This window comes from Numida meleagris, chromosome 3 (genome assembly GCF_002078875.1).
Source record: "Numida meleagris isolate 19003 breed g44 Domestic line chromosome 3, NumMel1.0, whole genome shotgun sequence".
NCBI lineage: Eukaryota > Metazoa > Chordata > Aves > Galliformes > Numididae > Numida > Numida meleagris.
In genome coordinates this window covers 8,995,577-9,021,560 of record NC_034411.1, presented here as the reverse complement: position 1 = coordinate 9,021,560, position 25,984 = coordinate 8,995,577, and the positions used below count along the sequence as shown (strand labels likewise).

The 25,984-nt window shown below is 42.4% G+C and overlaps 2 protein-coding genes across 6 annotated transcripts in view; one reads left to right on the top strand and one right to left on the bottom strand.

The window, feature by feature from the left end:
• Positions 1-13,958, top strand: part of ALK (ALK receptor tyrosine kinase) — a 53,015-nt gene extending 39,057 nt beyond the window's left edge. Inside the window, exons 16-22 of the mRNA XM_021391827.1 lie at positions 3,518-3,615; positions 5,015-5,107; positions 6,806-6,907; positions 7,807-7,941; positions 8,515-8,605; positions 9,843-11,925; positions 13,108-13,958. Of these exons, the coding sequence (XP_021247502.1) occupies positions 3,518-3,615; positions 5,015-5,107; positions 6,806-6,907; positions 7,807-7,941; positions 8,515-8,605; positions 9,843-10,547 (1,224 nt within the window). The 3' untranslated portion in view covers positions 10,548-11,925; positions 13,108-13,958. The remainder of the gene's footprint in view (positions 1-3,517; positions 3,616-5,014; positions 5,108-6,805; positions 6,908-7,806; positions 7,942-8,514; positions 8,606-9,842; positions 11,926-13,107) is intronic.
• The window catches only part of CLIP4 (CAP-Gly domain containing linker protein family member 4), a 47,842-nt gene continuing 36,012 nt past the window's right edge, over positions 14,155-25,984 (bottom strand). For 4 of the 5 annotated variants that reach the window (XM_021391791.1, XM_021391793.1, XM_021391790.1 and 1 more), the window contains 9 exons: positions 24,670-24,805; positions 24,248-24,388; positions 21,841-21,924; positions 19,915-20,055; positions 19,389-19,523; positions 18,063-18,186; positions 17,341-17,405; positions 16,608-16,680; positions 14,157-16,037 (listed from right to left, as the gene is read on the bottom strand). In XM_021391791.1, the coding sequence (XP_021247466.1) occupies positions 15,716-16,037; positions 16,608-16,680; positions 17,341-17,405; positions 18,063-18,186; positions 19,389-19,523; positions 19,915-20,055; positions 21,841-21,924; positions 24,248-24,388; positions 24,670-24,805 (1,221 nt within the window). In that variant the 3' untranslated portion in view covers positions 14,157-15,715. Of the gene's footprint in view, positions 16,038-16,607; positions 16,681-17,340; positions 17,406-18,062; positions 18,187-19,388; positions 19,524-19,914; positions 20,056-21,840; positions 21,925-24,247; positions 24,389-24,669; positions 24,806-25,984 lie in introns of all 5 variants that reach the window. The other variant, XM_021391794.1, reaches the window with a different exon arrangement.

Here is a 25,984-nt window from a genome sequence, read left to right as displayed (position 1 = left end):
CTCCTCTCCTCTCACTGTCTTTCTTGGTCTCTTTGAGATTATCAGAGATTGACATGGGGCAAGTGACAGGGTAATTCATTGTCTGGCTGCCCAGGCAGCTCCTGAGCAACTCTGAGCGCTGAGAAATCCCCTGCAGTACACGTGCTTCTCTGCTGACTCAGAAACTGGCAGATTAGGAGACTCGCTGATGAGGGATGAGGTGTGTGCAGGGTGTTGTTCTCTATGATGTATCCAGCTGTGGAATTGTGTTTGCCTTCTGCGCGTGCTTGAAGCGTGACAGTCTCAGTGCCCATGTACATACACCACATGTATTGTGTTTGAGTGTGGCTCTGTACTATTAGTTGTATCTGTGCTCTGATCTGAATGAGCCCTGAGCTCCTTTGTTCTTCCTTCTGCTGATTCAAGATAGGCAGAGAGACTAGGCACAGCAAACTGGAATTCTAGTTTTCTGGGAAAGGAGAAAGGGAAGGGAGGGGAAGGGAGAACAGTGCAGAGTCAACACTTTGCTTCCAACAGGAATTAACAGAACACACAAGACCTAGCCAACTGATTCAGTAGCAAAGGTGCAGTGCTTACTGAGCTTTATCCTTGCATCACAGTTGTCATTTCTCCTTACTTTAGTCAGTTCTGTATTTTCCAGATGCTTTACGTAGTGCCTTATTTTTCCCTTCTACTTCTGCTTTCAGCCTGATTCCAAAAGAGATGAGATTTGTGTGTTCCTTCTCTACCCTAATGCCTCAGTTGCTCTTCCCACTCCATTAACTTTGGATTCATTTACTGGTTTCAGTCAAAATTAATACAAGTGTCAAAGACATTTAATCTCCCAGTGCTCCAGGAAGGAGAAAGCGAAGTGCTAGAGCAACCACGGAGCAAAACAGTTGTCTTCTTTGGCTTGCTAAACAAAGAGAACCTGGGTGACTTGAAGCAAGACACATGCCAGCATTCTGTTGCATCCTCAGCAACTGGAAAGCACTGAGGGAGCAGAGGAAATGATGGAGGAGGAGGCTAAGGAGTGGAAAGGGGAATTTAAGACATTGTGAGAGACGTGCATTGGGAAGCTAGAGCTCCTGTAGGAGTCATCAGAACATGAGATCCAACTCCATGGGAGATCAAGACATTGCCAGCACAGGTTACTCCATGGGTTCATCTGTGTTCATGTAAATAACAAAGGCAACGTTCAACTGACACAAAATGATTCTGCTGGACTTGGAGCAAGAACGATCATATGTGCAAGCCAAATGTTCTTCCAGCATCACTGATGCAATACCATTGACCCCCGTGAAATATCGTCAGCTCGTGCCAGCCAGCCTGCTCCCTGAGCTTCTCATTCAGGCTTCTCCATGGGTTCAGGAAGTCCCAACTCTGAGGGGTTTGTCCGTTCCTTTTCTAATAAAGTTCTTATCCATCACAGGATATCCCCTACCCTCTCTTCTGGAGAGAGGCAGTCCTGGTAGATTCAGAGATGCCTGGAATTGGAGCACTGCAGAATTGTCCATTCTGGGAAACTCAGTGCTGGTCTTTCTCAAAGCAAAGCAGTCAAAGAACAGCACTGGCAGATAAATGGTAGTTTCCCTGTGCGTTCTGCAGCCTATTGCACAGAGCAGTGATTACACTGAACAATACACAGAATTTCATTCCCCTTTAGCAAGATCCAGCCTCACCCAGGGAGGTGTCACATTAGTGCTTCTAGCATGCCTACTGCTCTGAGCAGTGGTGCTTGGCAGCTGGCATTGTTCATTCATCTGGGGAGCAAAAGCTGTGAACAGCTGTGAAGTGAATTCTTTGGAGTCTCAAGGCTCCTTCCCTTGCAAAATGAATCCAAACCATCCATTTCTCAAACAAATTACATGGCTAAAGTGTCCTTGGCTGGGCAGTCACATCTGTTTCAGGATTGTATTTAGCCAAATAAAAGGTGGAAGAAATTCATCCAAGGAGTGGGAGGGAAAAAAAAAAAGGAAGAGAGAGAAAAGATACGTTGTTCAGCTCATTGTGGCTTCATTGTACTGACTTGCAGTATAGCTCAGGTCTGGAGTCAATTGCATAGTAAAGAATGGGGCTTTTTACTCAGTTTTCACATCAAGTTTTTGAGCCTTGCTCAAAAGTGAAGAAATGGGTAGGCTGAAGTATTCAGTTCCCATTGATTGCCCCCTGAAAGGGGGGGAAAAGGGACAGCTGCATCCTGTTACTGTAGCTGTCTTGTCTTGTAGTTGGTGAGTCACTTTAACTTGGAGAGATGAAAAAGGTGATTTCCCCCTCCCCACAAATGTTGCTGGAGGCAGGAGGAAAGGTTTTAATGCTTTTAGGAAATGGTTACTCTGCAAAACAAAAAGTTGAGAGGGAGGCTCAGTCCAGGCTTTTAAAGAATGAATTAAATATATATATGCAATGTAGCGAGTAAATAATAAAATACAGGCAGGTGATACGTAGTCACAAATCATTTTGTTTTATAACACCACATTGAAAAAATATGCTTTGTTCACACGGAGTATATTTCCTTTATTGCATTAGTCAAGTACAGAGGCCAGGACTTTCAGCAGTTCCCATCGCTGGAGACTGTGCTGGCTGGTGTGCCATGGGAGACACCCATGCACGGATGTGCCTTTTGGGCATTGGGCAGGCTGGTAGATGTCAGCAGGGAGAATTAGAGAGTGGGATAGGATTGCTTAGTCAAATAGCTAAGGCCACAGATAAACACCCAGCAAATGGCTGCTGTGGAATAAGCAGTCACTGCCACCTAGTTGTTTGTCGTCGGCCCTGTCGTCAGCAGAAGTAATTTCCTCCTCCCCTGCAAGACTAGTGCAGGGATCACTAATTCACACCTCAGTGCAGAAGATGATAGTTTGGTTTCAGAGGCCCACAAGCAGGAGCTGTTGCTCAGCCTCCCCTTTTCACAAAGGCATCTGGCTTCTGTTGGCTAAGGCTGTAGACTTCATCAGAGGGACAGAAGAAAGGAGTTGGCAGCTCTCATCTTCTGTAGCCACTGGCTAAGCAAACCTGTGTCAATGCTCTGAGGGGCAAAATAAAACCTACACAGATGTGGAGGAGGAAAAGAGCAAATGTGACTCATGCCATTACGCAAAATGTCATTCTCATTGTTCAAGGTGACTGCAGAGAAGAGCAAGAAATAATATAAAGAAATTGATGGAGGATCAGGTCAGGCTACGCATCTCCTCAAATAAAAATATCATACTAAAAATTCAGAAGTGTCTCCCACGAGAACTGGGGGAAATCCATTTGTGTCATGCAAAACAGTGGGAGATTCTTACAGGGGAATCCTGATGGAGCTGGAAAATCAGATCCAGCAGTTCCGATTCTGTCTCTAGGATTTGTATGGCATCCTCCCTGCAAATCCTTGCCATAGTTCATGGAAATGAACTCTCTCTTGTGCATTTTTTTAACCCTTTTATATATTAACGTGTGAGCTACATCATTTGATGGATAGTTCCCAGTGTTATATTGTTACAAATCAAGCAGTCTTCTTGCTTTTAACTAATGTTCTCCTTTTGTCTTTTGGTAGAATCAGCTTTCTTCCCTCTCCATGCTGGACCTGCTCCACGTGGCTCATGACATTGCTTGTGGGTGTCAGTACCTGGAGGAGAACCACTTCATTCACAGGTAGGTGAATGCATCTGTGTCAGCATGGGCATGACTTGCATACAGGCCAGAATGACTCATAATGCCCTGTTTGATATGTTTATGTCCTGCTGCACTCTAGTGGCTGGATAGCTTTAAACAAGGTAGATAAAACAAGAATTACAGAAGCAACTGACAGAAGTGCTGCTGTTGATCGAGTTGCAGAGGTCTGTAGCTTTATCGAAGATCCTGAGCTTTTTTCAGTGCTTGTGCAGCCAGTTTGTGTTTCCCTTTGCCAAGTAACCAATCTTGTGACAGATGTCTTCAAAGCACCTCCCCACTGAGAATTGTGCTTAGTGTCTTCCAGCTCATTCTGGAACTCTTCTCCCTCTCGAAGTACAAATACAGCCAGAAGTACAGCACCTCATGACTATTGTTACCTGCTCCTGTAGAACAGGGTTTTTGCAAGCATCCAAAATTCTGCCTATAGCATTGAGTAGAATCATGCAAACACCCTGGAGAATATGGGCGGGGATGGGAAGGCAGACGACAGAGGGCAGAAGTTAAGGTGTCTTCCCATGTGTTACAGCTTCCTTAGCATTTTCTATTAATTTTTGACAACGCTAACTTTAGAAAATTGTAAGTGAATGTCATAGCATTTAATGTGGTTTGGAGTGGCCGCATTTGTATTCCTTCCAGCTGTAACAACAGCAGGCAACAAGGGAAGCAGAGATGTCAGCAGTTGTTCTTTGGCTCCCACTAATCCTGCACTGCTGTTGTTCATGATGAATGTGCATGGCCACTATGCCTGCATCAGAAGAGCCCGGTGCTAGCATGTGCCTTTGCAAGGGGCTGTGAAGCTGTTGTCGCCAGACTGCAGTTCACTTTTCTGAGTTACTCATGAGGAGTGCAACGATATTATTCTGATCTCAGGGTTTATTTCATCTCAGCAGAGATGGAGCTTTACCTGCATCTGTAGATTCAGGCTCTTCTGCATGTTGTTGTTCTTCCTGTCTCTGATAGTTCAATACCTGTTGGACAACATTTGAACAAGCATGCTAGGAACAGATCAGTGGGTCATTCCCCGGACAGCTTGATGCTAGCACTGGTACGTTGCTAAAATCAGCCCCGATGCTTGCATCTCCCAAGAAAAATTAATAGCTCCTGGGTGACGAGAGGCTTGCAGGAGCCCATCCTGTCTAGAAGATGTTAAGTGAAGGTTTAGGAGGAAATTTTTTAAGAGCAGAACTTCTCTTGCTATTGGAGTAGATTGGAATTTGGAACATCGCTAGTTACCCATGAACACTGACTTTCTGGTGGTGGGAGTTCTCCGCACTTCAGGAAAATAGGTACTATTCTTTGTTTTCTTTTTGCTTTGCAAAACTGTGAAATGATTAAGTGATTCTTCTCCCTCTCTTGCTTTTCTTGCCTTTCCTTGTAGGGATATTGCTGCTAGGAACTGCCTCCTTACCTGTCGAGGGCCTGGAAGAGTGGCTAAAATTGGAGACTTCGGCATGGCCCGGGATATATACAGGTAGCAGAGCTAAAGCCAGGTTATCCACAAGTAGAAGCTCACTAAAATGAGAAAGAAGTGTCTCTGCAGGGCAGCAAGCTCATGTGCTGCTCTGTGTAACTCTAGCAAGGCAAAAGTGGAGACACCCAACACCAATGAATCCATGCTACCGTTTTTGTTGGTTTTTGCCTTCCCCTATGCATTAGCTGTGCTCTGGAGACTTTTTCCGCTCCCTGAGAGCCTGCTTCTGAGTAATGAAGTCTGATGCCCATGGACGGTACTTTTCCTCCCTCTTGTACTCTATCCACAGTTTCTTGCCTTTCTGATGTCTGCACAGAATGGCACTGATGTGCCTCTTTTTGTGGCCCCCAATCTTTCTGAGTTTAATCTTTCTGCCTGATACTACCCCTGCCCCTTTGGCACGGTGTCATCAGTAAATCTCCTCAATTTACTGCAGGTAAAGGAGGAGGGTGCAGAGGAAAGTTAGGAAAATGCAATCACCAAAACTGGAATTCAGTCAGGACTCAGAGTTAACTACTCTGCTTTTGCAAGAAGTGTCAGGAAGTCTTTAATGACCACAAGCAGTCAAGGCTGCAGTTCGAGATCTCATCTTCTAAACAGCACCCCTAGAAGCGCAGCACCATGTCCTGCTGTGCTGAGGAATTGATTTGCCTCTGACTCAGAGGAAAGAAAGCCTTGTAGTCAGTCATCCACACTGTTTATTCCAGAACCTCAGCTGCTTTTTTTCCTGGTTGGGGATTCTTCCATGCAATTACTAAGCCAGGCCTGGCTCTGCTTAACTTGAGGCCTGCCAGTATCACAGCCTGAGGTGATGTGAACAGAGCGTTACTTTCAAAAAAACAAGCGTATCAGAACTGCTTTTTTTTCCCCTATTTCCCTTTTCACTAAGAGCCCCTGCTCAGCCCCACTGTCAGATGGGACTCTGCTGGGACAAAGTAACATCTGTCACACTCACACCATCAGCTGAACCGACTGCCAAGATGAATGAATGCTTTGGTGCTGAGTTTTCAGAGATGCCTTTGAAGTTTGCACGTATTTCAGTGTCTAGGAGTATCCTTTGGATGCTCAGGCTGTTTAGTTATGAACATTAATACTGGCTTGCATGAGAAGCATGCTGTAGCTGCCAGCACAGGATTTGGGGCTTTTAGGTTTTATTTTAAACAAAAACAATGTAAAGACTGTTATACTTCCTGTCCCAGGAGCATAGGAGGTGATTTTTGATTCTGCTGCCCCAGTTATACTAGCCAACCATCCTCCTTGCTGCTCCTAGGTCTTACTAAGGGTTTCGGATCCCACTTGCAGTGCTTTAGACTGGGTACGTTTGGGATAGGCTTTGTTTATTGTAGCTGGGGATGCTTGAGGCCACCACCTGTGAGATGATGTGGAGGTCTTGCTGGGACTGAAAAGCACAGGAGGAAGGATACTTGGGTCACTAAGGTATGCACACAGATAAGGATAACTCAGGTTCACTGGATCAGGCCTAAAGCGAGGGAGATTGCAGGGCAGCCTTTACATGGCCTGCCCGTTGCCACCATTTTTGTGAGAAGAAACAGGTCTCTTCAGCATTTTCTCTACCATGCTCTTTTCCCTAAATTAATCCCTCCTTCAGATGATAATTTTAATATTCCTCGTTATAAAAATTCTGAATGTAAGAGAGTTTTTGGATTCCTGGCTGACTGTTTTGCTTGTTCTCTGCAGAGCCAGCTACTATCGGAAGGGAGGGTGCGCGATGCTGCCTGTCAAATGGATGCCTCCCGAGGCCTTCATGGAAGGGATATTTACATCAAAAACAGACACATGGTGCGCTTCCTTTACCGCTCCATCTGTGTGTATGTGCATGTGTCTGTCTATTGTCATCTGTTGGGTAAAGTGTGAATGTTCTGTTAAAAAAAAAAAAAAAAGTTCATTTCCCCCTTAAAGGAAAGACGACAAAGTCCTTCAGAGCCAGTAATCCTGTAGGACATGAGGGAACAGACAGTCAGCAAAGGCAGGTGCTGCTGGGGCAGCAAGCAGGCCGGGAAGGGAGATCGAGGCAGATGGATGTGCTGCTTTTTTGCTACAGGGAGGAATGCGTTAGCTCCAAATTAATGAAAGCAGCACACGCCTAACAGGAGACTGCAGGCAGGATCCATCCTGCCAGATAGGGAGAAGGGTGTAATGTTCAGCAGCTTTCATCTTTCTCCTGTCCCAAACTAGTACTGTGACCTCTTGAATTTCCAGCAGCCAGAGAAGGAGGAGAGAATTTGAGTGAACTTGTGAACTGAAAGCGGAGGGCTCGACCAGAAGAATGAAGTCCCTGGTGCTTGTGCTGCTTATACCGTATCTAGGCCTTACCTCACCTGTAGTGCTGACATGAAGCCGGGGTGAAGGAGGAAGGTTGCTGGGGCTTTGGGGGAGGCAGAAGTGCAGGCTGTGCCTGGAGGGGAAGGGGCTGCTGGTCAGGGCACAGCTCCTCAGCAAGCCCACGCAGAGGTGAGAATGAAGGCACCCTCTCTGACAGAGCTGAGTTGCTGCCTGTCAGCACCAAGAGGAACAGTTTCCATTGCTGCTTATAGCTCTTCTGCAATTTCACTCAAGATGGTGATTTCCAAGCAGCCAGCCAGATGAATGCTCTGGAGGGGTTCCTGTCCCAGATGATGTCCCTTGGTGAAGACAGCAGTCATTCCTGTGTCCTTTACTTTGACCTCTTCTCTATTCAGGTCCTTTGGAGTATTGCTGTGGGAGATATTCTCATTGGGATACATGCCTTACCCTAGCAAAAGTAACCAGGAGGTTCTGGAGTTTGTAACCAACGGAGGAAGGATGGATCCACCTAAAAACTGCCCTGGCCCTGTGTATGAGATTCTAACTTCGATCTATTCGTGCAGATACGTTTCTGTTTTGAATGCTGTTCTCTGCTCAAAAGCTAATGATTTTTAAGATTGATCATGGTTGATCTGCCTCACTGAACTTGAGTGCCAGTGACTTCTCTAGCAGTTAGTTTTTCTATCTTCTTTGTGGAAGAATTTAGGGCATCTGAAAAAGTACAAGTACAAGACCACTGCTTGTTTGGTCAAAGGTGGTGCACTATTTCTGTCTTAGAATAGCTATGAAGCTGCAAGTGTGTAAGCTTGGTCAGAGGTAGGAAAAAATGGGTTCCATTATCTGTTCCCTTACCTACCTTTAATGAATTCTCCAAGGGACTTCAGGTAGATGGGTTGTTTTTCTAATGAGTGCAGAATTTACCCCACCTGCAGCCACATTTCAGTAGTTACCAGTATATCAGTTGTCTGATCCTGAGGTCAGATCCCCTTCTTTATTTATTAGAAGAGTGGCAATGTGTGCCTATGGTTTCTAGGCTGCAGCGGCTAGCTGTTACATACCAACAGAATCTACCATTTATGAGATCTCTTGTTCTGCTCTTTCAGATACCGCATTATGACCCAGTGCTGGCAGCACCAGCCTGAAGATAGGCCAAACTTCGCCATAATCCTGGAGAGGATCGAGTACTGCACTCAGGTATCAGTGTTCATTCATCTCCCATGAGGTGGTTGAGGAGGTTCCTAGTTGACGAGCAGTTTGGCAAGCCAGAGTGTGAGATGAGAAGGTGGTACTGCATTTCTGCAGCCAGTAGTCCAGAGAGACTGATGTCATAAGCTCACACAGCTCTACAAATAACAGACCAAATAGCTCTGCTTAAGCTTATGAAGGCACAGATGACTAACAAGCAAAAGAGAAGACAGGCCAGCACCTGTACATACTTCTCATGCTTCATGTCAGCCACTTCGTCCCATTGTTTACCCTTAAGACATGGTCAGCACTGAGCAGAAATGGTCCTTGCTCAGAGCAGCTTTTATAAGTGGCTTCTGCAGCTGTTAGCAGCTTTTTGATTCTTGACTGCACTGGAGAAGGCAGATGGAGGCAGCCATGAGGAGTGGGGTTCCATTGCTGAGCAGCAGGGAAAGGGTATGTCTGGTTTTCCAGCCTGAAATCTGAGCTTTCCCAATTTTTGTTTTAACCACCATTTTTAGTTCACAAGGAGTGGGGTAGTTTGGTAAATGTTTTGCTGCCTGCCTCAGTGTATGCAATTATTTGCCTCAGCTTGCTTTCCCTCAATATTTGGGAGCCTTGATCTGTTTTTTGTGAGAGTTTGGATCCTGGGACAGGGAGGCATTGTTTTCTGTTATCTGTAGATTGCCTTGGTGTCTAGCAGTAGTTAAGGGTTGCCCAGATCACCATGTTTCTCTCCGTTTAATTTTCAAAATTGCTTAAATAGTTCAAAACCTCCCTCTCGGTGGATTTGGGCTTCAAGGAGTCTGCCAGTATTGCCTTCTATATGCCTTCCCGCTCCTCTCCTGTTAAGTGGAGGCAATACTTTCATGACTGAAACCTTCTCAATATTATCTGAGAACGTTATGAACTTTGAGATGGTACACGTGAAAAAACAACATTCCCACAGGAAATTTGGCTGGACATAAAAAAAATGTTTTTTCATTGTTCTGTGCTCTCTGCTGTTCTGTGTTAAGTTTTAGGGTTGCTTTCTTCTGGTAGTTCAGTTTTATGGTATCTCATTGCCTCTCATGGCTAACTGTATTTTGTCAGCATCCTCTACAAGCGGAATGTGGACTCTAGATGATGGGAAAGATGATCTCTAATCATACCATGACCATGGTCAGATATCTCAGCTTTTTCAGTTGAGTACAGTTATCCATTATGGCAGCAGACTTGGAGAAATTCTTGTTCTTCTCTCCTGCAGGATCCAGATGTCATCAACACTGCTTTGCCAGTAGAATATGGCCCATCAGTTGAAGAGGAAGAGAAGGTAGCAATACGCCCAGAAGATCCAGAAGGAATTCCTCCTCTCTTGGTTTCCTCACACCAAGACAGAAAGGATGACAAGCAAACCCTGCCATCTCCACCACCCCTGCCATCAGCCATCGCTGCAGGAAAAGCTCTAGGGAAAGTGGGATCCTTGGAGCCGTCAGTCCCTGGGAAGGTGCAGGCAGCCTCAGGTGGGGGACATATCAACATGGCCTATGCCCAGTCCAACCCTCCTTCTGAGCTGCACAAAGGCCGGGGCTCCAGAAACAAGCCTACCAACCTCTGGAATCCAACCTATGGTTCCTGGTTTGCGGAGAAGCAGGGCAGCAAAAACAATCCTCTGCTGGAGAAAGAAATGCCTGAGAGGGAGAACTTGGGACACGAAGGAAACTGTACTGTGGGGCCCAACATTGTGACTGGCAGGCTACCAGGCTCCTCCCTGCTATTAGAGCCATCTTCCCTAACAGCAAGTGTTAAAGAAGTGCCTCTCTTTAGGCTCCGTCACTTCCCCTGTGGGAATGTCAACTATGGATACCAACAGCAGGGCTTGCCTTTGGAAGCCTCCACGCCACCTTGTGCTAGCAGTTACGAGGACCCCACCCTTAGAAACAAGAGCCACATAACCCAGCAGGGGCCCTGAGAGCCCTCTACCCTCTTGACTTTTCCCCCTATAGTTCCAAGCCTTGAAGAAATGTCCTGTTACCCAGTACGCCATGAGCAAGTGATGTGACGGCATTACCTTCTATTTGTGCCAACTTGCTCTAGAAGTGACACCGTCGAAGCTGTAATTTCAAATAACCCAAGAGGCTTCAAATCACCAGAGCCCCAGTACAGTAACAGAAACAAGGGGGAGGGAGGGAGGGTACAGGAAACAAATGTTAACTGCAAGGCCCAGCTTCCCGTTGCATTAACTCATCTGCATGGTTGTTGTCATGCCCTTCCTGTGAGCTTTTCTCAGTTCTACGTTCTCTGCTTAAGCATAAAGCCACGGCTCGCTGCCTTGAGTGTTTCACGTCTGGGATTTTCCATGCCAAACTTGTGGTGGCTGAGGAACACTTGGAGAGCGCCTGCAACTGGCAGAGGCTGGAGTGGGTTTGGGGAGAGCGTCCTTCGTCCCAGCTGAAAAAGGAGACGACAACTTTGAATGGTGATGCAATGGTATATTCCCAAGTTGTGTTCCAGCTACAGTCTTGTCTTTGAAACTCCTTGAATGCACAGCGGTTATGGTGTCACTGGCAGGGCAATAGGAAGACTGGTGAGATCGCATCGCTTGCAAGAGACAGCAGGAAGCACAGAGGATGGGTACGGATGCTGTGAGGCATTCTGGCTTGGTGCAGGGGTGTTGTTCTTCTCTGTGTTTTTTGTTGCTGTTTGTTTTTCTCCTGTGCTTAAATACTAAAATGGCGTAAAACCCATAGAAATCCTTCTGTTCTACAAATGAATGTCCTTCATCACAAACTTGTGCGTGTCAAGTGCAACCAAAGTGAAGCTTTAAAGGACCGTGGTTATGAGAGAAACTTTAACTGTGCCCTGAAGATGGACAGCCACCTGCATAGCTCAGAGGTTTAAAGGAGCTTTCAGCATACCCTGTACAAGCAAGAACAAGGTAAAGGCAGAAGACGGACATCGTGCCACAATCTAGATACCAGATACTGTCTGTAATTGAAGGGCCGCGAGCCCTTGTTTCTTCAACAAAATATGTGTATGATAGTGGTTTAAAAACAAGCACTGCATTGACTCATTTTGTACACCTTGTGCATGAAAAAATATTCCAGTAAGCGTGTTGTCAAACCATAGATGTAGGAAATGATTCATGTGTAAAGATGTGCATTCGTAACTTCAAATTACGGTTGTAAGGAGCTGTTTTAGCATCGATGCTGTCTGGAAAGGGGGGTGCCTATCTCCATAGAAACGAGTCTCCTGAAGCATCAGCAAAGGACGAGGGAGGTGTTCTTCAGTCCGAGACCTTTCATTTCGGTGAAGTGATTCTGAATCTGGCCCCGGCTCCATACACCGAGGTAAGTCAGTTTCCTGCCTGCTTAAGGAAATGGTATTATTCACATATAAGAGCAATTTTCATTTAAATGTTCTTCCTTTCTCATTTTTGAATGGGTTGAAGCTCCTCGTTGTTTTCTTTAGCTCATCTTTGCATAGGAGCACACAGAGTGTTTTGCTCTTTTATGTGTCACCAAGGAGTGAACCTGCCCTGTGTGCTGATGAGCATTCTTAAAGCATACTCAAGACCAAAAAAGTTGCAAAGTAGGCAGCAGCTGCACTAGTTTGGGCTTATTTTAATGTGAAAAGCTTTCCTTAATGATGCCTGTATTCCTCTGTCACTGAAGTAATGATTCCCACCTGAGCACTATTGTTTACTGTCCCACCTCCAATTAGCTGGGGCTGTGGCAGCAGCTACCAAACAGTCCTGCCTCATTCACCTGCCTGTGAGAGCTGCACTTCCCCTGCAGCTGTGCCCTGGATGAAGAATTACTCACAGGAGTTTGTGCAGGACTGGGGAAAGCGATTGTGAGGCTCTTTCCAGGGGCGGTCTAGGACAACACCAGAAACTTAGCAGTGTGCTTCGGGATAGAATTAACAGATGGCATTGGAGAGGTGTGATTAGTAGAGAGACTGTTTGTGTGTGTCTAAAGAGCTGAGTAATTACCTTGTCAGAGCTGTTAGTGATGAGCTGATGTCTTAAATTCTGTACAGGAAGGTCTTTAATAGCATTTATTTTAGCATTTCTGACACAACAGAAGTAGTCAGTGTTCATGTCTGTGTTCCAGTTTCTACCAGTTTCATTCCAGCAAATTTCTTTTGCATGGACACCATTAGCAGAAGCATTTTGTCCAGTAGTTGTCCAGTTAGGAACTATGGATTTTTAATTTGTCAGGAAATACGCATCTGTCCAGCTCTGAAGCCCCAGAAGGCTTACCTGACTGAAGGGCACTCAGCATGTGTAAATTCCAAATCCCTTATTAGGTCCCCTCCACACAAGGCTTCCAGTGTCACAGGAGAAAAAGCCGAGGTTATTCTAAATCTCTTGCAAGTTTTCGTCTATTGCTTTTTCTTTTTAAATGTTGGTATAATTTTTTTGATGGAACACCCATTTTTAAAGTATGGAACAACTTGCTTTCAAACTGTTTCTCTTCTTCAGTGGCAATATCTATATTCCTGTCTTATGTGCTTTTCCCGCTCTGCAGTGGAAAAGCAGGAAGCAGTATGATCTCCAGGATGTTCAGCATGAATGGGAAAACCCTGTGCCACTACTCTCACACTCTGAAAAGGACTTATTTCCCTGTGGATGTTATCGGTGTCCTATAGACATTAGGTAGGTTTTCTGATCCTGTACAGATTTGTAAGCTGCTGAAGGTCACAGAGGTTGGGCTGCCTGTTTATCTGCCTGTCCCGCTGTACTTCATCTTTGGTTTTGCTACTGACCTGTTTCTCCATCATGTGCCTGAAACTGAAGCAAGGCATGGGGGTGGTTCTGTGTCCGGAGGGGCAGAGGATGGAGTGGTGGTGGGAGAGGGTACATGGAGGCCTCTGTCTGGCTCCCCTCCCAGCGTGCTCTCACCAGGTGAGAGGTCTGTGATAGGCCATGACAGACTGAACTGTGCATGTTTGCTCCTCTTACTGAGCCTGTCTTCTTGGTGACGAGATCCTTAATGTAGGTATAGCATAAAACCGCCTCTCACAGCTGCAAAGACATCACAAAGTGTCCGTCCCAAAGTTAAACCTGTCATGAGAAAATGTCTGAATTGTCTGCATCTGGCTTCTTTTAGTAACAGAGCTTCATTATAGGAATGTCTGTCTCACGTACAGCAGTTTACGTAACACTGTTTATAAAGGAAGGGCCTGTGCACTTCAGGGATACTATGAAGAAAAATGCTAATATATGATCATTGAGTATTTTGTATTGAATAGTGTCTTTGTATTGTAAACAAGTGTAGTGAACCAAAAGGCATGAAGACAAATAAAATGGCTGTAACTGGCTCCCTGCGTGCTGGGTTCTGTAGCGACCGCACCACCCTCAGAGCACTGCTGCTGGCAATCCTGTATCACAGAGCAAGGAGATAGCGAAGCTTCCAGGTGCTATTCCATAGCTGCTGTTTCCTACTGTATCTGCCTGTGTAATTTGTCCATAGGACTAGAAGTAAGAGGATGTACGTGCTGTAACGACCTCAGGAAACTTCTCTCCGCAATACTACTCACCAGGCTTTCATTTTACTAATACACCAAGAAACAGATATTGGACAAATTCATGTTCAGTACATCGCTGAGTTCGCTATATCTTCAAATATAAAGCATTTTTTTTTTACTTTCAAAATTTACAACTTTCATACTCAATTAAAAACATCCCATAAGCTAGAATACAATATGCAGTATTTTAAATACAGCCAAGGAAAAATAGCTACAGTAGTATTTCAAATAACATAATAGCAGCAGAATTCTGTCTAAAAATAGCATACTAATTTCATTTAAAGTGTCTCTTATTTCAAGTAGGTAAAAGCAAGCAGATCATTTAAGAATAAAATGATCATTCTGGAACACAGAACCACCCTGATAATAGTGAGATAAAGTTGACAAATGCTGATCAATTACAACACGTTACATGTTTAAAACATGGACAACAACAAGCCATTCTTAAAAAAGGCTGATATGCAAGTGATGTCACATCAACTTCTGTTACAGTGGTGTACTTAACATTACCCTTAATTTATCCTAAGACTCTTACAAAAAATTTACACCGGAAACCGTTCCAAAGAAAACAAAAAGAAATAAAAATAATTAAAGTGTTAATAGCTTGCTTGAAAACCCAGCCCATAACCCAGACTGCTGGCAGGGATGGCCATGCTGTATTTCTACAGACTACAGGACAGCTGTGTTGCGTAGCTCCTCTCAGGCTTTATGTGCATTTGAAAACTATGATACCCGTAGCCTGCAGCACACCAAACAGAGCAATACCTTTATAAATGAGGGAGAGCTCTCCAGGAGAGTGCAAAGTGCATTATTTTAAGGAGTGCTTCTTATACACACCTTCTTCTAAAATGCATACAATATATTTACCACCTGACATGCACTACATTTGTGCTTTTTAAAGGCTTTTTATTTACTTGCTGTTTGCTAGGATCACTGCAAGTACCTGCATTTATTTATCAGCCCTTTTGGATTCAGGAGGAGATAATGGAAGGAGAAAAAGAAGAGGAGGGATCTGATGATAAAATGTAGAAATATCTCACAACTGCTTGAAAAAAAAAAAAAAAAGGGGTTTTCTTATTTTTTTTTTTTGCTTTTTTATTGCTAGCAGCTGGTATTGAAATTGACATAGTGTCTGGTGAACAGACTAATGTCACTCATTAACCACCTCCTCTGTTCAAAAGCAGGCAATGCACAAAGCATTATCAGTTCATTACTACAGAGGAAAATCGTTTAAATACTGCATGAATCACAAAGCAACTCTAGAGAACATTGGGTATACCTGTGTTCTCCAGCTGGAGCATGATTCAAATAACACAGCATCTCAAAGGCAAGATGTTTTTGGAATTACTTCCCAGGTAAAAGCTGTTTCATTAAGAGAAATAAAACAGCAGTTTTACTTCTTAATGTCACCCAGCTTATATATATATATCTCTCTCTATGTACTTAGTGTATCTGTGTATGTGTGCGTATATAAATACAAATATATATAATCATATATATCTATACGTAAAATATAAATGCAGGTTTAATCATTTAAAAATAAGTTGGCATTCTATACAGGGATCCTGTGTGCTTCAAACGTTTCCTACCGTCCGAGCATCTTCTGGCTCAGCAGATATCATCCACGAGCTTGGCCCCATTGATCCCCCGGTAGGTTACTCTGCTAGGTCGAACCAAGACCCCGTGGTTCTGCTTGCAGGTGAAGTAACGCTTCTCCCCCACAGAGCCATCGTTCTTTCCCTTGGCGCTTCGCAGCTCAAGGCCAAGCCATACCCCTGGTGCAAAGTCTGTCGGACCAATGTACCTGATGGTGCCCATTTCATTGGAACTGGTCAGAAGAACCTGCGAGCCTTCGTGCAGCTTCACCAGTGCTTCCGTGGTGGCTGTACTGGGGTGACTCCAGCTGTGCCGTGACACAGAACTCTTGGATCTAGTTTAAAAATGGAGGGGGAAAAAAAAAAAAAAAGAGTCAGATTCTTTCTATAAAACATCCAAGGCGCATTTCTAATTCAGTGCAGTGCATGAGAAAAACAAACTCCTTTTAAGAAAATTGGGTTCAATCTCATGTTACTGGCAGAACATGTAACAGCTTCAGTGTGCTACAACAGAGGGCAGTCTGAAATACTTGGAGAATCAATTTGCTTTCACTTGATGCCAGGATTTGCAGTGCTCACAGTAGCAAGTAGTACAGGAGGCAGAACAGAGTACAGTCCTTTACCAAGACCTGCTGAATTCAAACAGCTGAGTGATAATACAAGGATTTGCAAAATACGCAGCGCTGAGCAATTGGAAAAACATTTTGATGCCACCTTGAATCCAAGGACTGTACTCCTGGATACCCACAGGAAAAAGCAGTAGGCTACTGCTTAATTTTGGAAGAAAGAGAGTGGGTGTACATAATAACATCTAGCACTTCATGAGCACAAGGATTTCCTTTGCAGCAAGAAGCAGTAAGGCTATCAGCCAGCTCACCCAAACATCTTAAAACTCAAATACTCACCTAACAAAGGAGTTTCTTCTGCTTATCTCTTTTTGTGAAGATGCAGAAGTTGTGCTTAAACTGCGTCTAAAACCTAAATGAGAAGGTTAATGAGCTTTGTGGGATTTACAAAGATTTTTGTTTATGAGTGAGTGCATTATCTCTGTGTTTTTTTTTATTTTGCTCCCACTACCTTTGCTACATATTCTCCCATTTGGAAACTGATAAACCTTTTCGTGAATGTAAGTAAGTGTCCATAACATGTTCAAACATTCTGAGACAAAAGAAATTAAATTAAACAAACTGTAAAAGGGTAATTTGAAGCAGGCTTTTTTGCAAAATAACCTTCAGTGAGGAAAAACTAACTACCTCAAGTATCTCACAAAAGGTTTATTAATCTTGTGTATACATTTCCCTCCAATGATATCCTTGTTAGATTCAGTTTAGATGAACGACCAGGTTAAATATGTTTAAAGTACAATATAGTTATAAGGGAAGAGCGTCAAGGGTCTTAATTCTGATGGATTTTCACAAGGATAAAGCCACTACCAACACTGTACTTCAAACAGTTCATTCTGCAGACAGCAACTGCAGGCTTCATTTGTAGGATGGGAACAGTCAGCCTGATTGCTTGCATTTGAAAACCTCATGTGCTTTCAGAGCCATTAGGTTAGTGCAGTAGGTTCTGTTTAAAGAATGGCAGCCTACAGCAGGCTACATAAGCCACATCGTAAACAGTGTCTTACACACCTACCTGGAAAAGTGTGATTTATTTTACTCGATGAAGTCTCTGCAAGAGAATCCATTGAGCCTGTTAATCTGAAAAGCAGTAACACAACAAAGACACCATTTCAACTCAAATTTTACTGAAAACTACTGCTGGAGTACTTCTTGTCAAACATCGGTTGAGTTCTAATTGTTTTCCTTCCCCATCCCTGCCCAAAAGACACTAACACCTTGATGTAAGAAGACTGGTATGTAAGAGACGTGTGTGGTAAATGAGTATACTGCAGTTAATTTTATTCAGAGCATTTATCATTTTGAGGCAATGCTGTCCCAAATTCTTGGGACTTACTTCCACGTGGTTAGCTGGAATGAAAATAGCATTTCCAGTCACATCCAAATGCAGCTTCCTTTTGTAACTGAACTTTGCTCGGAGCATCAGGACTAGGTCATAAAGGTAAGACTGAATGAGCTCTGGCTGTCCTGGAGATGGAGGCCATGAAATGAAAATACTTTAAGTGGCAGCAAGAGAAACAGGAGAGCTAGGTTTCCAATTTATATTCTGCTTTCAGGAAGCTGATCTAGAAACCAGGAGGTTGTTAATGGAGGTTATAAGCTTCTGTTAGCAGAAGAAAAAGATTATTATTTCTTCTATATCTGCTTCAAAACTTTGTTTTCCATGGGAAACGTACTAAGAAAGCATTTGACAAAAAAAAAAAAACAAACACACATTTCACCTGCTTCAGTGCTTACCTCTGAACGCGAGAAGGAGGTGCAAATATTCCATAGCGAGGAAGGCAGCTGAAGTACTGGACACCGCCCACCGAACCATCGTTCTTACCATGAGGCTTGTCCAGTTCAATTCCACACCAGAATCCTACCAGGTTTTAAAACAGTCCCATGATACCTCTGAACTAAACACCTCAGGCTTTCTTTTGTCTAGACACTTGATATTCATTTGCATTAAGGAAACAGTTTCTATGTAGAAACTGTCTAGCTATATAATAACGATATCTAAGTATAGATCTAAAATACGTTATACAAAATAACTATGCAAAAATCTGTATCAGAGTAAGTCTCTCAGTATTTTTCACATGCTTTCAGAAAAATTAATGTTATTTTGCATAATACAGAGAAAGTAAAACATTTGGTACGTGCACTAAAGTTGAACGGAATGTTACTGAATGTAACAGTGGCTACTTGGACAAAACAGAGACGTAAAAGAACAGCAGTGGATGTTCAAGTTTCCCTCCTCGGTCCTCTGACCACGTGATTTCATCTGAGACCATCAGCACTACTATTTCAGTTCTGATATTCATTTCTTCCTTCTCTCCATCTATCAGGTTCTAATTACTACAAATTGCAAGGCTGATGGTGTGACACGGAGAGAAGGGCGTGATTCAGAACTGGCCAGCAGAGCACTGAGCAGCCATTAGGACATTAATAAGCCTGATCATTCGTAACAAGTGATAAATGTGAGCTAATTATGTAAATGCACTAAATTTCATACTCCATTAGCAGGCCTTATGCTATCCATCCCCAAAAGACTCAAAAATTTAATTCAAGTCACTTGGTACTAAGGCCTTGGATAAAATGCTAATTCTAATTATCAGCTCACGGAGCACAGGAATGACACGTCATGAATTAGAAGGTCTCAATTCGTCAGATATTCTCCCATTCCTGTTTCCAGACTTAAAGAAAGATCAGCACTGCAGCAAAATGAATAGGAAATGGAGTTTTGGTAACTACCCAGAGCTTTTTTTTTTTTTTTTTTTTTTTTAAAGTATTGATGCCACCAAATGCCAAGACAAATATTGCCGATTACATATCAATCCAACAGACCTAGGTACTTACACCAATACGTACTGCTTATGCACTAATGTTGCAATAATAAGATTATAATTATTCCTTATATATATATATATATATATATATCCTACTTATATTCAGTGAAACATAATACAGACGGAACTCTACATTTAAAGTATTTTGGAGAGAGTGAAGATGGAGTTCTCAATGTCCCTGTTCTCACGTCCAACCTATTCCAAATGATTCTACAACATACACAAGGAGTATTACCTGGTGCAAATTTTGTCGTCCCACAAAATCTAACAGTGCCTGTTCTCTGTCCTACTACCAGTACTCTGTCTCCAACCTGAATTCCTCTCTCATCAAAAGGGATTTTCCTTGTAGCTGGAGAAGAACTGTACAACCCTGTTAACAGAAGATTTGGCATTGTTAGCATTCCATCTTCAAGCAATTCTTAGGAGATAATGAACCAACTGATTGGTCAAGGTCTATCTTTACCACAGCGTACCTTTAACACATGGGAATACATACAAATTTTGCCTACAGAATTGCTTTGCCCCAGCATGAAGCTGCTCTTGGCAGCTGAAAGGCACGGTGGCAAACAATGACAACATTTTTTCTGCTTGGAAGATGTTCTAAAAAACTTACGAAGCTGCAAAGCTTAAATGTATGGATAAACTACTTCAAGTGTCTCTCCTTAACCTTTTCCAATTCTGAAACTGCACATTTAAGTTCTACATAAGTATTCGATACAACAGTAACGTTCCTTCCCATTCAACACAGAAACGTATCGTACCGGCACTAATTCTAGATGAAGCAGAAGACACTCTAGTCAGTGGCTTTTTACTGCTGCCAGTTGAGCTCCGCTTCTTAGAGTAATTCTGTTTGCCTTCTAAGGAGGTAGTAGAAGAGGAAGAGCTGCTGTATTCAGGAAAACCTTAAAGGCACAAACAGAAACAGTCCTTCAGAAATGATGTTTGGAAAAGAACAGAGTAAGCAGAAGGGAAAGCTTCTGAAAGAAGAAAGTTATCTGTTGTCCATCCAGGGGGCAGAATGCAACGCTAAGGGCCAAAAATAGAGGGCTTTTTAGTAGTAGTTATGCAACCACCTATGAGGAATGACATAGGTACAGCTGATCCTCCCTCGGCAGAAATGTGCTAGTTCAGTGGTGGAAGAGGTCCCCAAAAGGCTCTTCTTTGTTACTCCATGGAAGTTGTCTTGCAGACAGTCTCGAGCAGATTAATTATAGTATGGAAGCCTTAATAATAATTAGTAAGTGATCACATCACCCTTCCTTCAGCATCCAGCCTATTAAAGACTCGATGAGAAGCATAAGGAAGGTGATACTGCATGAATGAATTATTATCTGGATTAAAGCCTACTCTATCTCGTTCCATACTGTATTAATATTAAAGCCTGCTCTATAAAATAAGAATGGAACATAAATCATTTTTTTATCTCCATTTGCAAACCTTGACCTCTAAGTTGTCCACTAAGACTTACATTCACCCTTCATCCCCCATTTTCAAGACTGTCCCTCAGTTCTCTCCTGCCCCTAACCCCTTCTGCGCAAACTGAGGCAGAGTACAGCCAGTCTCATCTATGCTTCAATTTATCAATATCAAAAATTAAGATAATACTGCATGTATCAAACACACCAGAAAGTTGAGTGGCCTACTACAATCGTTTTTTGCAACGTACCTCAAGATCAACACGGAATTACTGTATTCAATGTGATTTAATCCTTCTATTTGGCAAAAACATTAAGAACTGCAGAAAGACTAATACAGGGGGATGGGTCAAAGCAAAACCTTCGGTATCTAGGGACCTAAGACAGAAGCCTGAAGACTCCTGAGGTACAGCCTGCAGCTATGCTGCTTTGAAGAAATGAAAATGCATATTACTAAATGAATGATGACAGAACAGGCAAAATTCAACTCCAGGTCCACGGTATAAAAAATGTGTGCATTTGCAATCACATTCTACAAGTCCGTAGTTAGAAATCAGATTAGATGGAGGTCAAACCACCCAGCATTTTTACACGAACGCAACAAGAACCGCTGATACAGCAGTACAGAAAGCTAAAGCAGTCAATGAGATGCTTCATTTTGTGAGAAATTATGGGGTGGGACGAGAAGAAAGAGCAGAAAGGACTTCAGCAGCTTAAATAAGCCATTCCTCTTCCATGAGGCAAAACAACTGTTTGTTAGCTCTTCCCCAGCAGACGAGAGCTTGAGCCGTTCTTAAAAACCTCCTGTCAGGGGGATCTCATGGCTCCCTCAGCAATTTATTTCACCACATAATTAGCTACTGCTAGAGGGTGTTTTTAACTCTAATATAAAGCCTAAATTACCAGACTTTTAGCTCCAGACTTCTTTTCTTACTCTTCACACATGCAGAACATGTTATATTGTTCTTTAGGTTTGGAAGTCTCTCGTTTTATCCCTTCAGTCTTTTGTCTTTTTATTCACACAATCACACTACAGTGTTTTCTCTTAAGTCGCATTTTATACCTCCAGTTATCACGGTGTCTTCTCTGAATTCTCTCTCATATGTGAAGCTTGCTATTTTGAGCATTTTAATGAAGATTATCATGGAACGTGAGCAGCACAGGGCAAAAGGTCTCTGAGAAACACGAGGAGGTACACCTGCAGGTACTCTGTAAGATCATTTACTAGGAGACTAGGTTTAAAAATTAAAAAAGCAACATTAATTTAGTTACCTCCTTTTGCAGGTACAGTTTTCCCCCTGTTAACAGTCATGAATTTGTTTTCAGAACCACTGGATTTTCTTGACTTATTTATGCCTGGAACAAATACACGTATATGTAAATATACAAATGAATATGCATGTCCTAACAACAAACAGCAATTTTGAAGGAGAGTCATGTACAAACTCAATGCGAGAGACTGGCAGATTGACAGATGCACAGATTAAGTGGATCAAGCTGTAAAGTTCCTCAAACTCTTGTTAAGCAGGTAAAACAAGGCTGCAGAATTTTTCTCATGGACGTCAGACACCTTAACACCTTTAAAAACAGTCCAAACTATCTCGTCACACGACAAAATCGCCTGGAAGATATTCATGTTCACCTTGAAGGAGTTTCACTTAAATCTTTCAAACATTTACATCTATTGCATAAATGTAATAAATAAAGACTTTAGTTGTACTTCATGTGTACTATTCACTGGTATTCGTTTCATAATTTCTGCATTAAAGACTACATAAAGTTTGAGACCAAGTCTTCGGTCTACAAATAGCGAAGCAAGTATGCCAATGCCATTTTTAGAGCCTAAAAGAGCCTAACTCTTAAAGCAGCAATGATGTGGTGTGCACAAACAGGTAGTGACACCTGCTACAACCAACAAAAAGCTCATGTATATTTCTGACCATTCCCTTCCCCACCTCAAGGAGAACAAGCTGATACCTGATTCACCCTCTCCCTGTTACAAAAAAAAGAAATCCCATCTTTTTTATTTAACTAACTGCATCTCAGCTTAATTCAGCTATGGGGGGCTGAACTCATGTGCAGACATATTTTCAGAAATTGTATATTTTAGCCATCAAAACATCAGTTCAAAAAACTACCGCGCTGTGGCTAATAACACATTTCTCAATTTAAAGTCATCTTGTTTCTAAAAACTTGAAAAAAAACCTACCATCAATCTGAAGGATGGTTCAAATCCAGCAGAAACAAATTAAATGTGAAACCTCTACACAGTGTCATATTTTACATTTCAGCTTATAACTGTATCTGCAAAAGCATATTAAGTTTTTCTTGGATCTTGACAAACCAGTGATAAGCAGGCATGGAGTTTAAAGGAAAGAAGAAATTTAATCCGGTGATGCACATGAACACAGCCAAATAAAATTATGTGTTATGCAGCTTCATCCTCCCACTGCAGACAGTGAATCAGTCAGGCAAGTTCATTCTAGTGGACCTTTCAATACATGAACATCCTAAAAACAACAGCTTCAAGATTACTGTTTGTGAACATAAGCACCGCTGGGCAAATGATGCATAACTCACTGATTTTTACCTAAAGGAACTGTCAAATGTTTTACAGGGACAGCTGTGCACCTTGGTGACAGAAGAGGCAGCTCATGACTAACCTGTCTTGAGCGCTGTGTCTGTCACAAAGGCCACACTGCTCTCCATCAGAGCCTAACAAGTTCTAAACAATTCACAAACTGAATCAAACACTGAAGAACGATTGACAAAGTCAACGCAGACGTGCTCCTGAGCAACACCGCTAACACACTATTCATAGAAGCATATTATGTGGGACATCAGTTTATAAACTGCTTAAATCTTTGCTAATTGTAAATACACGTAACTAGGGCTTACTTGCCTCTCATGTTGGCTTACATGAATCATCCATAATGCTGCCAAAACAGCCCTCTCTTACCAGCCCACTACATTGTTTTACAGCCTGCATGTCACTGGTAAAGAGGGGAGCCTTGAGGCCACTTAAGCACTGCAATGTGAGGGTATTCTTCCATCCCTGAAGCTGAGCTGCCTTACTATGAATCACCAAAACAGGATTCAAAAGGCAAAAGACATCCTAATGTAATATATTAATACAAGGATGTCTATTCCCTTTTCATTTGCCTCTGGATTTACTCAGAGAATTTCATTAGCAAATAAAACACTATCAGTTAAATAGCTCCATGATCATTTTGCCAGAAAATAAACATACTCAGTTTCTACAAATGAAGTTGTATATAGATTTGTTTCTAGACTTTCACTGGTTTCAGCAAGATGTTCCAAGTTACCCAGGAAGATGGCAGGAAATGAAATCACATTGTGTTTAGCCATGTAGCTGACATCGCAGCCGCTCAGCTATCAGTTTGAACTCTTGAGAATAGATGGTTCTGGTGAATGCCTATAGAGTGTATAAAGACTGTAACTTCTCAGCACATCAGATCATTGTCATCACTGAGTTATACACACTGTCCCACCAGTACCAGGCCAGTGAACATCTAATAACAAGAGCGTCCAGTCAATATCACCTTTTCTTCCCACGCAATGAATTAATCCCAAACAAGTACATTCATACTAAGATTTACAGGACTGGTGCTGATTCTTCCTCTCTCCATCCTGTCTCAACGTAAGAGAAAACACTCACCAGAATTCACTTTGGAAGTTATGTGCGTCACGTCTATTTTCTTGGATTTGATCAAAGGTGAAGATCGCGTGGAAGAACTTCGTACAGAGGTTTTCTTGTGATCATGAGCCTTGCTTATTTTAGAGAGAGGTGCAAAGATACCTGGAAAGAGGGTTGTGTGGGCCAAAAAGAACCACGGACAACATTTATGTCATTATACCTTCTCGCTTTCTTTTAGAGCCATTAATTTAGGTATTCTAGCCACAATCATGGCTTGTTATACTGCTGAAGCACTCATAGGGTGCAAGGACTAGCTCAAATGAAACCACATCCAAATCTATTTATTCTCCCAAAAGGTTTGTATCTTCCAATACCTTTTTTTTTTTTTTTTTTTAAATATTCATGTTTTAAGAGAATTTCAGAAATGAAAGTACAGGTCATACCGCGTTTGGGTGCGCACTTGAAGTACTGGACTTTTCCAACACTCCCATTGTTCTTTCCCTCTGCTTCATCCAGCTCTACGCCAGCCCACTGCCCGCTGGCAAATTCCGTTGTGCCACAAAATCTTAACGTACCAACCTAAAGCATTAAGCATCAACACAGAAAGATTTTGTTAAAAATGTATGGTTCACAACAACATGGTATAGCTTATGAAGGAGAGAGCAAGTAATTACCAAGCTTTTCATCAGAACAGATAGAGAAATACAAACAGCACGATCTCCCTTGATGATTGACATTCCTATCTTTCAATGCCAGCCATTGCATTTTCCAAAACTATCAGTCCTGTGTGTCCACTGAGCAAAAGCAGCAGTTACTGGCAGATCACGTAACAGATAGGAATTTGACAGTAAGCACTATTGTACAATACAACTCAGACTCAGCAAGGTGTGTGCCTACCTAGTTCTACTTTCAGAGCCTTCCACAAGAATAGTTCTAGAAACCTGACTGGATAGCTTTCTGAACTGAAGATTCTGTGGAAATACTACATTTAAATTTCCATAATTTATTTTTTGGAAATTACATACACACACATACTCAAACTTGCTCGCAAATACCTTCAATGTTTACCAGAAAAATATTTTTAATCCTTAAAAAAGAATACTAATATTCTTCAACCATTTCAGAGACCTCGATACGAGAACAAATAAGAAGTATGAACATCAACTGCAACCAAGTTCAATTTCTCAAATCCATTTTTTAAGATAGCATCTAACAAGCTTCTTAAAAGCTATTCAAATCTGAGCTAGACCAGTATCAGCTATGTCCTTCTGCTTCCACAGAACAACATACCAATCCCTTTGGCAAAGCACTGCTTCAAAGATTTTAGCTGCATTGCACCAGTGAAACTGGGTTATCCTAGGTTAAGCAGAATTCATGGATTTATTTTTTACTGCCTTCTGGAAGCTAACAGGGTTAATTCACAAATGGATGTTGATACCTTTGAAAGCTGGGCAACTCAAAGTAATCAATAAGTATTATTTTCATTTTGATGTAACACCAGAAATGTTAATAAGTAATGAACTGTGCTGATATACTACAGGAGACTGTTAAAAAATTGCTCACGGATGCAGACATTTCCTGTCAAAACAGCTTTCCACAAGTGACTCAAATACTTCAGCTCGTTACTTTCTGCACCCAGATCCTTACTGCCATCCATAGTTCATACCCTCCAGCAGGGGTTTCAGATGTTCAGATTTGAAACGTCTCCAAAGGAATAAATAAATCGACCATCCATAAATTGTGAGAATAGTACAGAAT